Source organism: Cyprinus carpio, chromosome B11 (assembly GCF_018340385.1).
Source record: "Cyprinus carpio isolate SPL01 chromosome B11, ASM1834038v1, whole genome shotgun sequence".
Classification (NCBI taxonomy): Eukaryota; Metazoa; Chordata; class Actinopteri; order Cypriniformes; family Cyprinidae; genus Cyprinus; species Cyprinus carpio.
The window spans coordinates 15,059,532-15,072,829 of record NC_056607.1 but is presented as its reverse complement, the minus strand read 5'-3'; the positions used below and the strand labels follow the sequence as shown (position 1 = coordinate 15,072,829).

The following is a 13,298-nucleotide window of genomic DNA, read 5'->3' as shown; positions in this document are numbered from 1 at the left end:
TATTTCTTTTAATATTTTGTGACAATGGCAGGGCCAAATTCTTCCTGATCTAATAGGGTTTGATACAAGCATTTGACCAGTTTAATCAGCAACATCTGACTGAAGGCGGCCAAAGAAACTCATTACCCATGCATTTCCATGCATTCTTGAAAATCCCCTTGGGCTTTAATATGCATTAATATGATTACCAACACCATGTGCTCTCAGCCTGATCCCTAATCTTCTTTCTAAATTCTTCAACTGTTTGAGTCACTTTTATATTATTTACAGGCTAGCTCTCATTTGGCGTCCTTCAACACCACGGACAGAAAACTCCATATTTATGAGAAGCTTTAATTGAAAGAAGGGAGGGGAGCCCTAAATTTGCTTTTTGTGTCAGCCAGCAGAGACAAATGCAGCTTCAGCACATTTTCTTCATATTCTCTGGTGGAAAAGAAGGAGAGAGAGATGAAAGGAGGAGAGGAAGAAAGAAGAGAGATTACAGACAGTGAACTGGTGGTGCTAAAAGGAGCGGAAATCATATATAATGGACAGTGTGAATCTCTGAATCTAAATAAAGACACAATCCTTCCAAAAGACACCTCTTTGGCCCATTTTCAGTAAAAATCAGACAGGGAGGTTGTTTGCATTCCAGGAAACGTCTCCCACTTTCTGCATATGCAGCACTTTGTTTCCTTGCTGAATGCTGAACACTTCAGCAGCCACAGCTGTCTCAGGTTTTTGCAGTGAGGCCTTCTGCAAGCAAAACACAGCCAAGGCTTGTCAGGGATTTCAATGAAAATAGTGTTTTAAATGACCTTGAAAAACTGGTTAAAAAATAATGGTGGGGAGGCGAAAACCTACTTCGAAGTCTGCTCTGGTGGGTTTCTTTCATGAAACATTTCATTAGCTCTCCATATGTCGCCAGAGTTGTTTTTGCTGTAGCACATATGTGATTTTCAGACAGAGATTTGGGATGAAGACAACTTACACTTCTGAATAGCCAAGAATGGTCTTGTTAACAGACATTGGTAAAACAGCATAAAAAATAAATACAAAATAAAAAAATCAAGCCCCACTAAAGTGGTCTGTAACAACCCCTCCTAGTTGTGCATGTCCCTGGCAGTTCCCCTCATAAGGTTTCACTTTTCTCAGGATGAAAATGACCTCAGAACAGTAAAAGCAGACAAGGACTGCTCACCAGATGTGAGTGGAGAAAACCGAGAGAGGAGGGAGTACAGAAGAAAGAGAGAGTGAAAGGAAGAGAGACAGCGAGAGTGCAAAAAACATTTGTCTGAAGAATTTACTGCCAACCCCAGAGGAGTCCTTTGATTAAGGGTTCAAGTGGAGTTGCAAGGGTTTCTGGGATATCTCAGGAGCACTTATCCAGTGGTGAGGCTGGTTAAGGGAAGAAAGAGACTGCGACAGCCAGAAAGAAAGAGTTTGGTAGAAAACGCATTCCCAACCAAACTCACTTCCAAACCAACAGGTTCAGCCTCAAACATGCAGATACCCCCCAACCACCAACCCCCACCCCACAGGCAAATGCCAGTGTCATTCCACACCCCTGTGCACCTGCCAGGCACACAAAGGGCTACTTCCTCCTACTGTCTCTGGCCAAGGCCCCTGATCCCATTTAATGCAGCCTGCACCACAACAAAGGGAGATAAATTAGGGAGAAGGCTTGATGATAGGGTGACTAATCCTTTTGGAAAGACTAATTCTATCAGCGGCCCGTACAGTTGGACAAGCTAAAACTGTGTGAATTGAGCAGCACGCGTAGCCGCAGATTTGTCAGAGTGACCATTTCGCAGAAACACCATCATGGCCGTTTTACTGTGGTTGTAACTCATGCTTGCAGGGTTTGACCCAGACATTCCTTTCCTATCATACCCATTTAGGTTTTTATATGTATGTCCTGTGGTATAAACTTACATAAGACTCCAGCCAGGGATAAACTTGTTTTTGCCCATGAGAGTTCGTAGACAGGCCCTGCAGAAAAAATCATGGCTAAAATAACCAGTGTACCCACATACCCAATTATGCATGCATATGGGTGTATGAAATTGATAATGTTACAAAACATTTAAACATGGCTGCTGAAAATTCAGCTTTGTCATCATAAGAATAAATTGCATTTTAAACTAAAAAATTAAATTAAATTTGAAATTGCAATATTATAGCAATATTATAGTAATTCCAAACATTATTTAAAAAGATGTGTACAGAAAAAAGGCCCTTGGATATCTCACATGGCAATTGTTCATGAATGTATCACCTCCCCTATGCATGCTGAGCAAATCTTTTACAAGCTGACTTCATGTCTACCACACATCAAAGCTCTGTGCGTCAGTCCAGTCACACAGTCATCCCACATTCCTCACTTCATTCACACTCAACCTCTTCAGCTTTTGCATGCACTTCTCAGTGTTGCCTCCTCCTAACCAAAGACCCAAACAATCAAAGCCTCCTGTCGTGCCGTAGCCCAGGTGAGCTGATGACTCCACCAGGAGACAGCCGCAGACAAGCAAACCAAGAGTGCTATATGGCGAAGCCAATTAAGCTGAAGCTGTCCGAAGGAACAGTGATTACCCCGTTTACAATAAGCCGCAAAGCAGCTTGGATTTTTAAAAAAGAGGCTGTAAGCGAGCAGCTAGCTTTCTGTCCTCCTTGACCACGATAGCGGGTCCCCAATTTAAGACACAGGCCTGATAATAGCTGGGTCATTATGGGATCAGAGGCTGCCTATTTCAGGCTTGCTCAGTCTGTGGTCACTGGCGCACTATAAATAAAAGCAGACACTGGGTACAGGCACGCTATCACATTGCCCTACAAGCCAGAGAGAGGAAGGAAAGACACCCCAGCCAGAAAATTTTCAGCAACCAGTCTTCTCATTCTAATATGCTGATTTGGTGCTAAAAACACTTATTATTATCCATGTTCAAAACAGTTGTGCTGCTTAATAATTTCGTGAAAACCAGAATACATTTTCAGGATTCTTGATGTAGAGAACGTCAACATTTGTAATATTACAAACATCTTACTGTCATTTTTGATCAATTTAATGAATGTTTGTAGTATGCAAAATCTTTGATTAGTTTGTTTTATAGCATTGGCATCTATATTTTTAATATCTAGAATATGCTGAGCTGACTGTCCCTCCCCTGTGCATGTCCCGCTCACTGCAGAGAGAGAACGAGAGAGAGAGACAAGGCAGAGTGAATGGATGGATTAGAAGGAGAGAGAAAGAAGCCAAGGCAGAGCACAACTGAGTAATTGAGGGTGACATGTCTGTAACAACACATCAGGCTATTTGAATAAAGCTCCTTCCTAAGAGAAATGGAGAGAATAGAGAAAGAGAGAGAAGCGATGGAACAGATGCTTGGAATTAGAGTAGCCAGTGAGGGGGTGTCATCCGCAAAAAAAGAAAGTAGCAGCAGTTTTGGTACTGGATAAATAGTCCCACACAACCTCACTGTGCTGAATAGAGCAAGAGGCAGCCGTGCTGAATGCGTTTGATATGGGCTCTCGCTCCAGGCCTCGGCGTCGCATTGCTAAAGGCTCCAATAGCAGAAATTTAGTACGTGTTTAACAGCACACCACATTTCATTGTGCTTCGCTAGCATTTAATACCTGATCTCCTGTGCCAAGCAGAAATCTGGCACACACTCAAGCCACTGGGGGAGATGGCTTACAAGAGGTCTGCTTGTTGGTGCCACTGAGGAACATAAAAGAACAAGTTTCCTTCTCCCTTCTGTATCCTTTTAACTGTCTTTTTTCTTTTTATTCATCTGCTTTTGCCTTTTAACTTAGCAGAAAGTAAAGTAACAAGAAAAACAGGTTAAAAACAAAAAAAACAAAAAAAAAAAAAATCTTTATATTATACATGCATACTTACCTCTCCACCCACCATACATACATATAATTTAAAAAAAAAAAATAGAAATTACATTTAAGAAATAGTTCACCTAAAAATGAAAATTCTGTCATAATTTACTTTTTTTCATGTTGTTGGTAAGTTGTGTGATTGTGGAACACAGTAGGATAACTTCCGAATGCAGTGCTGGTCGACAATAGGAGTGAAGCTTAAATTTTTAATGAATCTGAATTGAATATAAATCTGATTGATAAGTTCACAAATTAGACTGATTTTGTTCTCGAGGCACTGATTCAGTGAATCACAAATGGAACTTGGAATGGAACCAGTTCAAGTCATGATTCACTAAAGTCAGATTCTTCAAAGAATCACTGGAGAGGAGAAATTATTATCGAGTAATAACTTAAAATTTGTATGGTTTTAGAAGACTAAGATTATGGCAGTCATATGTATCAAAATGAAATCAAAGTTCTAGTAATAGCTGTAATTCTATAAAAAAGGGAAGTTCACAATACAGCTATAATTATAACAAGACAAAGGAGTGATAGCATCAGAAATTTTTTTTTCCAGCTGATGAATGATGAACATACACATCAATGACAAATCAATCAGAATTCACCGGATCGAGCATTTAAAGCAGCAGACAACAAAACTGCAGTGCATTTTTATAATAAACAGAATATTATCTTCCATTGCTGTGGATACCAATATAGTTATCGTAATAGTTATCTGTACAGTTACAGTTCTTTGTGTGAAAAAAACAAGTTTTTGAAGCTTATAACTTTCAATATGGACTGCTTGTCACTGCATGAAAAATAATGAGAAGAAGAGGGTGAGTAAATAACAAGAGAATTTTTTTTGTCAGTTAAAATATACCTTTAAGTAACAGTAGATTTACTGCATGTATTATTAAGTCAAATTGACATTTTTAAACAGATGATTTTTGACTGACTAAACATGGTACTTGACACTATTAGCCTTAGAAAGTTGCAGTATAGAACAATGCAGTATATGCAACTTTATATTATATATGAAAGCAGAGGAACTTTCCGTTTTTGAGAACGCCATCTTGCCGAGCGTTCCAGAAGCATTTCTGAAACACCATGTTGCGGTGGACCATCACATCGAGTGGAAAATGGAGGCCTTGCCAGCTGTCTGAGGGTTGGAGGAGTGAATCAGCCATTCTGGAAAAATCTGAATGTGTCTCATAACCCAAAGCCTCAAACACAGGGAGGGCAAACGCAGGAAAACCTCCATCCTTGCACCACCCAGAGAGCAGGAGCGAGAGAGAGAGAGACACAGACTCACACTCATCCGAAGCCGAGAGGCATAGGGAAATGGAGGTTACAGATCAGGTCATCCTGACATCACCATTTTTTTGCAAGGCTGCGACAGAACCTTGTATTCCTCAGTAACACAATCACTATGAGAAGGCCTGGATACATGTGTTGCAGAGACTTGTTTGTGTATGTGTTAAAGAGAGAAAGTGCGTGTGTGTGTGCGTGTGTGAGAGAGAGAGAGAGAGAGAAAGAGCAGTGAGTGAGCGAGCATGAGAGAGCTGGCACGCTCTCCTCAGCCCACCAGCCAGGAAGCATCAAGTTCTTATTTAGCACAGGAAGAGCAGCTTTGCTTAGCAACTACACTGACTCTCCAATCACAGAAGTTTTCTGAATAATGCTGCTTGGACGCGGAGCGAGAGCCGTCTGCGTGCTTCTGAGGAGTGAACGAGAGGCCACAGGCTGCTTAAAAACACAAAATCCCTCTTTTCATAAAAGGCCCAGACAGCTCACGTAAAAAAAACAAGAGCTTTTTTCCCTTAGCCTAGAAAAGAACCAACTTTCAGTGTGTGGTTTAGAAAATACAGCTTGCTCATAATTTAATTTAACTGCCACTATTTTATATTTAAAAGTACAGTTTACCTGCAATAGAAAATTCATTATTTACTCACCCCCATGCTATTGCAAACCCATAGAACATTCTTGTTTCCATGAAACAAAGTCTGAATAATGTGCAATTACAATGAATGGGGACCAGAGCATTCAAGCTAAAAAATCACCATGAAAGCATCATGAAACTAGTCCATTACACTATGTTCCAAGTCTTCCAAATTCCTGTGACAGCTTCACATGTGGAACAGACCAAAAACTGTCATGTTTACTGATAATTTTCCCTTCCAGTGGGCTATTCATGGGAACAATGCATCAGAACCAGATCGGGCTAATTTACAAAAGAAGAACTCAGACTGGTTTTGCCAAAAAATTATAAGAACAACTGGATCACTGATATGACAGATCTACTTGTCTCAAGAACAAGGGCAAGGATAGATAGCAAGATTTTTAGTGAATTTTGACTTACATTTGGGTCTGTTTTCTACACAAAGGTATCGAATGACTTTAGAAGGCTTGAAAAATAATCCAAGAGTTGTTTGGTTCACTTTTTATGTTACATCTGCGGTGCTTTTAATTATTATTGAGCTTGACATCCCCATTCACTTATTATACTGTAAAGAGTGGCCAGGGATTTAAAAATTTCATCTTTTATGCTCAACAGAAGAAATGTTGTTTCATGAGGGTGAGTAAATAATGGTAAAATTTTCCATTTTTGTTCCCTTTAAGGCCTCAGAGGGAAGCAGAGATTGGACAGGAAACAATGAGGGGGGAGCAAGTTTGGGAAACAGTGCAAGCGGATGGACTTGAACTCACTTCACCTACACAGCACCAGTAGTCACGTGCATTAGCTTGACCACAGCTCTCTGACATTAATTGCTACTATTAATAGTATAAAATGATTATAAACATTTCAATTACGCTTGGCTAAAATGTTGATTCTTCCTCATTACCGATGCAGAGTGCCCAGTGTCGATCCATGACGTGCATGGATGTGACGAAGCAACACGTACACTTAATGCTATTTGAACATTTTAAAAATAATTTGAGATTCAAAAGCTTATCCCCATGGTAGTTTTGGGGGCGGTCAGTGGGAGGTTTGTAGGCAAGAGCAACATGCCAGTTTGTCATATGGCACACGCACGCAGACCAAAGCTGTATCATCCCACAGACAGACCCTGAGGAAACATTTTTACCACACAGTCCTCACCCTTCTCTGAGCAGCTCTAACAGAAGTCGACAGCTGTAGGAAGTAAACGCAATCAAGTATGTCTCAGAACGCAGTGGTTTAGTTTGGCGTATTTGTGTAAATGTAATTTCAAATAATCCCTGTAGGCAAGGCACAATGCAGGAATATGCAATGGGTTGTTTGGATTCCTCATTTCTTTTGGCTGAAACAAAACTGGTGCAGGTGCATGTCTGAAATTCGACTGCATTCAGATAAAGAATAAATTTTTTTATATATATTACTGATTTGTTCTGGCTGGCCGAGAAATAATTAAAATTCCAAGTAGATTATATAAAACTGCATCCTACAGCTCATGAGGGTGGATCAGGGAGGGAGTATAAAGTCGTACAAGGTTGTGCATCTAATGAGGAACGGCAAGAGATACAACACTAAAATTAAAGCTACATTTTCATCAGAATGAAATTTCGTCCGAGTGGACTTTGCAGAGCAGTTTCGGATTAGTGGACTTGCAAGCAGCTCAATTAAGGCACTGGGTTTCTTGCACAGTGGCAGCTGTGTACTTCAGGATTTTCCATCTCCAGAGCAGATGGGTTGCCATATTAATCATGAAGCTGATGATCACTATCGACTAAGGGGCCTGATCTGAGAAACTGATCATAAAACACCACCACCATCATTCTGCCATCTGTTTCCACAGACTAGTGGCAGTGCCAGTCTGCACAACTCTAAACGTTATCCGATGCTGTCATCAGACATCATACAGACTTACTCACAAAACAGTCACCTGATTTAGTGACATTTATTGTGAACTGCATCCTGATTAAATATCAATATTGTTGTGGTACCAAATCAACACTACACCACTTTCTTGGAATACAAAAGGAGAAAATTCTAAATAATGTACAATTACAATGCATGGGGAACAGAGCTTTCAAGCTTAAAAAGGATGCAAAGCACAGTAAAGGCATCATGAAAATCAGTCCATTTGTCTCGTGTACTATATTCCAAGTTATCTGATGGGAACAGACATTTCATTTATCATACTTAAAAGAGTGGCCAGGATATTCATTGCAAGTCCATGCAACTCTAAACCTTAACCGATGCCATCATTATGCAGACTTACTCACAAAACAGACGCCTAATTTAGTGACATTCGTTGCTAATTGCATCCCGATTAAAGATCAATGCTATTGTGGTACCAAATCAACACAGCACCGCAGTGAATGCATTTCATGTTGGCAGCAGACGCAGACTATAGCCATGAGACTCATTACCATGGAGGCATTGGTTGTGCAACGGGCACCAAAACGAAGTCAGAGACACAATGAGAGGTGACGGCTTGAGTAACAAAGCTGTCAGGAACAAAAGAGGCGGCAGGTCTTCACCCCAGCATCAGCCAGTGGAGAGCTCCAGCTGACGCCCTTTAAACAAGAGGTCACACAGCAGAGAATAGAGGGCACAACCTCTGAGAGACCCTGACCACCCCCTCACCTCCATCCCTCCAGGGAGGGGATGAGACAGCATCTCTTGGGGACTGTTAACCTATCAATCCACCCTTTTAAAATTCAGCCGGTCAGAGAATAGGCGTCCGAAAGTGGATTTTGACTCAGCTAAGTCAAACCCCAGGCAGTGGGGGTTGTTTGCCGGCCACTGTTATGTGGTACGGACTACGGATGAGTGGCCTGACTGAGCTGGATGAATAAGTAGCACTTGCTGTGTTTGGGTGGAGGGGGTTGGGACAAGCGGATGGAATTGTTGGCAGTCTGGATGCAGAGCAAGGGGCAGCGCGGCTGGGGGGACGCAGCGCGGGCCGCAACGACGAGGTCAGCAGACAGATGGGAATGGAAATGAGTAGGTTGTGCGCTCATTTTAATCTTTTCCCCACAGCTGATACAGGCATTACGAATGCAAACTCTCACACACATGGCAACCTCCATCCCCCAGGCATGCGCATTTATTATGGTTGTGGCCATCTTGGGTCGGACACTCAGTTGATTGGTTTGGTCTCAGGTTGGGAGTCATCTGTAATTTGATAAAGTGAGGGAGCAGAACAAAGGGGAGTTTGATATCCCCCCATTTAAAAGCTCTGCGGCCCCTCTGCATCCAATTTAATACACAACACTATTCTCACTGGAGTCTTACTTCATTCCTGGCAGGACAATGCACATGCACTTGAAATATGTGGTTTAAGGGAAAGTTGAAACTCCAAATAAAACAACATGACTCAACCATTATCAATCCATTCAAGATTGTTAGAAATGGAGTAAAACCACCAATTCAGTCGTGTATAAAAGCAAAAACAGTTTCACAACTATTAAAAAGTTTCAATTAAGTAAAGTAATATAATACTTAAATAATACAATAAAGATAATTATGTAAAATATTAAATTATAAGTTATAATAAACTGTCTAAATGTTTTTAAATTAAATTAAAAACAATTTAATACATAACATTTGATGAACAATTTATTTAGTCTTAGATATAAATGCCAAAACAATTTCACAACTAAGTAGAAAAATAGTGAAATATTATATAAAATATTATGAAAAAAGATAATAATTTGTTTAAAAACATTCATTGTAAAAAATATAATTGAAATTATTATAATTATTAAAAAATATTTAAAGAGAATAAGATGGCAAATTGATGAGGTCATACTTTTATATAAATCCATAAAAACTGGCAAAAAAAAAAATAAAAAAAATTGGTGTGATGTTTTGCTGCTTATTTATTTGCGATGCATTTTCCAGTCTTTTATCAAACAACCATCTGTCCAGCTGAAGTACCAACGGCTGAACATGATTGGTCGGACTGTTTGAAGGGGGGAGGGGGGGTATGTTGGTTGACTGGCTTTGGAGAGAGGTCACATGTCAAGGCCCTGGTGGACGGGGACAACAGATTCTTACTGAGAACTCGCCACCTTCTCCCTGCGATCTACTCCATTATGTCAGCCAGCCTAAACTGGATTGTAAATAATTTAATAAATAATAATTTATGCATTTAGCAGACGCTTTTATCCAAAGCGACTTACAGTGCATTCAGGCTATCAATTTTTACCTATCATGTGTTCCCGGGGAATCAAACCCCCAACCTTGTGCTTGTTAACGCAATGCTCTACCACTTGAGCTACAAGAGCACCATATAAATATAAATATATTTAAATATATTCAGCTCTGCGATATTTCAGATATTAAAAACTAAAGCAAACTCTGTGTACTCTGTATTGCTGCGAACAAGTATATTACATAAAAATCCTGGGGATTCAGAAACCATATAACCATGGTGACCAGCCTCTCATCTCATAATATTTGGAAGCAGCAATTCTCTAAAAAGTAAGAGACACCATAAAGCAAATATTCTAAGCAAGACTGAAAAGTTACTTACAAAATAAAGTAATTACAAAAATAAAGGGAAAAGAAATAAATGTCACAATTGTGCTGAGGTCAGGTGAAATGCGCCAAATGTTTTTTTTTTTTTTCAATACAGGTCCACCAATACACAGCTCCCCACGGACCCAACCAGCTTGCTAACTGGGACACCTCTGACAATGAACCATAGAAACCACACAAAATTCAACCTTCTGGATACATTACATCTACTGTACTGTTAGACCATAGCATCATGGTGAAATGTGCTTATTGTACAATTGAAAAATATAGGACACGCATAAAAGGTCGAAACTAATCATCTAACAATAACTGCACAAAAAAAGCAGAGTTTCTTTGGCCTAACCAGACGCAAGGCACAGGAAAGCGTAAACTAGCCACTCAGTGACAAATATCAGCCGACACTTTTCCCATAGAGAAGTGATTGTTAAATATACATGACGCTGCATTTCTGAAATGTGCCATGTCTCTCACATTTCCCACAGCAATGAAACTGCGTTTGCCACACCATGCATCCCAAGCCTGCCGAAGTGACACCATGGTAACACATACATATATGTGTGTAGACCCATTAGCACGATCACACTCAACAGCTGCTGCGTGGAGGGAGCAGCCAACCTGAGACTTTGTCCGCTCGCTTTCTCTCTGACCCTGGCGTGAAGCCTGATCAGACAGTGGGAGAACCAAGGGCAGCGCTGACCCTACACCAACTGCTTTTTGGAGAGTGACCTCAACCCCAACCTGCCCCCCACCCAAAACACACACACAAAACAATGTCCTACACAACACTCTCCTCCTCCTCCACTACTGGCTTCCCCAAGCCTCCCCATCTATCTCTGGCTCCCATAAAATACATAATTGAGGCTCCATTTGTCAATATGCAGATGCCCCTGAGTGCATCCAAAGGCACAAAATAAATGTGCAAGGGGGGTTGGTTGGGGGCAAGACATTAGCTGGCTGCAACTTCACGCTCAAAGATAGCAGTAGATTATGTTATTACATAATAATAATAATAATAATAATAATAATAATAATAAATATATATATATATATATATATATATATATATATATATATATATATATATATATATATATATATATATATATGCACTATAGATCAAAGGTTCTCAGTTGGTTTGGTATGGTCTCAAAAAGTAAGGATGGAACATAAATGCATAAGATACAGTGCATAAAATTACCATATTTTTGTTGCTGATGAAGGTTGTGCATCAAATCAAACCCCAAATTAACTACATTCCAACATGGACAGGTTGTGATGCTTAAAAAATGACAGACTAAATAAATACTGAATGAAATGAGGAAAAGTATGGCTTGTGTATGTGTTTTGTATGGTGAAACTGAAGAGAAATGTGTTTTTACATGAAAACAGTTTTGCTTGATTTGGCACATTAAACCATTCTGGCACAGGCACCACGTCATATCCAATGTAAAATTTGGGTTTTGAAGCAAAGTTACATCTATAGGACAGTTTTCTGAGGTGGCACAAGGTGTAATAGGTGTTGTATGATTAGAGACAAAGAGAAAGGTCAATAGAAGCGTATAAGAATCAATAAAGTAAAATACACACAACACACATGAAATGATCACACACCATTGAAAATTTTTATTATCAATATTTGGGAGTGTACTATCTGGAGTAATAAGGTCCAGATTTAGATTTATCATAATATTTCCGTGCATTTTTAAGTTAAGCTCACCTTGTAAGATGTCTTGTGCTTGTTCCCCAGGTCAAATTTTCCCTTTAACTCGTTGAGGAGCTGCTGCAGCGTGCTGCTCTCCTCTTTCTCACTATAGTCTTGATCCAAAAGAATATAAGCCCTCCAGTTGGACGAGTCGAAGCCCCAGTGACAGGTTCTGTTCTCCAGCCTTTTATGACTGTGCACCACGAACTTGTGCGTCGGGAACATGAGCCTGCAGTCCAAGCACTGTATGCACGCCGCGTTGGGGCTCGTGTAGAGCTCTGGCACGAACAGGCCCTTGCACTTCCCGAAGCATTCGTGATAAACTTTAAAGCTCTTCTCCGTTCTTTCCAGCTCGATGGAGCACGACAACTCTTTGTCAGCGTGCGGTGGGAACGTGCCGCCGTAGATGAGGGCATTGCAGAGGCGCTCGGCGTCGGTCTGGGTGATCAGTCCGCATGAGGGGGCTGAGAAGGGCAGGATGCCCATAACTTTGAGGATCTCCAGCTGGTCCGCCGTGCACCGGGAGCAGTAGATGTGGAGGTCGTCGCACACAGAGTTGATCTGCTGGAGGGAAAAGTCTCGCAGGACGCTGTTGAGGATCTGCGGCAGGCAAAGGCGCTTCTCGCCGCCCACCACAAAGCACGAAATCGTCTCCCGCTCCAGGACCGTCTCGCACCTCTCGGTGGAGCGGTCTGACGGGATGAAGAGGGGCCCCGGCATGACCGGGGGCGTCTGCGCGGGGAGGTTCACCATCACCTCGGCGCCCTTACCGTCCTTCTTGAACAGCATGTCCTGCTGCCACCGGGCCGAGAAGGCTGCCGGTCCCCCGAGGGAGCTCATGGAGCTCAAGTGAAACTGCTTGAGAGTTTGCTGAAGTCCTGGATGCGGCTGAAAGCTGGAGGGACCCTCCATGTTTGAACCTGGGCAGTCTGATCACAACAGATTCGGCGAACGTGAACAGAAAGAGTCGCTACAGTCCATGTCAGTTCGGAAAGCGTAAAGCGCCGCCTTGTAATCCATTCAACTGCTTCATGTTCAAATCTTAAGTCGTACCAGACAGAACCAGAGTTCCGAGCGACGAGAAAATCCTCCCAAAAGTGTAAAGTTTTGAACGAAATGTAATTCTCAATCCGGCTGTATCACAGACCCGCTGCAACTCGAGCACAAAATGTGTGCCTTGTGTAAAGCTCGTCGGCGCAGTTGCCTTCGCTTTACTACGAGAGTGTGAGAGTCTCTCTCTCTCGCGCTCTCTCTCTCTCTCTCTCTCTCTCTCTC

The 13,298-nt window shown here is 41.3% G+C and overlaps 1 protein-coding gene across 1 annotated transcript in view; it reads right to left on the bottom strand.

Moving 5' to 3' along the window:
* The window catches only part of skib (v-ski avian sarcoma viral oncogene homolog b), a 35,094-nt gene extending 21,796 nt beyond the window's left edge, over positions 1-13,298 (bottom strand). Inside the window, exon 1 of the mRNA XM_042734092.1 lies at positions 12,039-13,298. Coding sequence (XP_042590026.1) covers positions 12,039-12,935 — 897 coding nt within the window. The 5' untranslated portion in view covers positions 12,936-13,298. The remainder of the gene's footprint in view (positions 1-12,038) is intronic.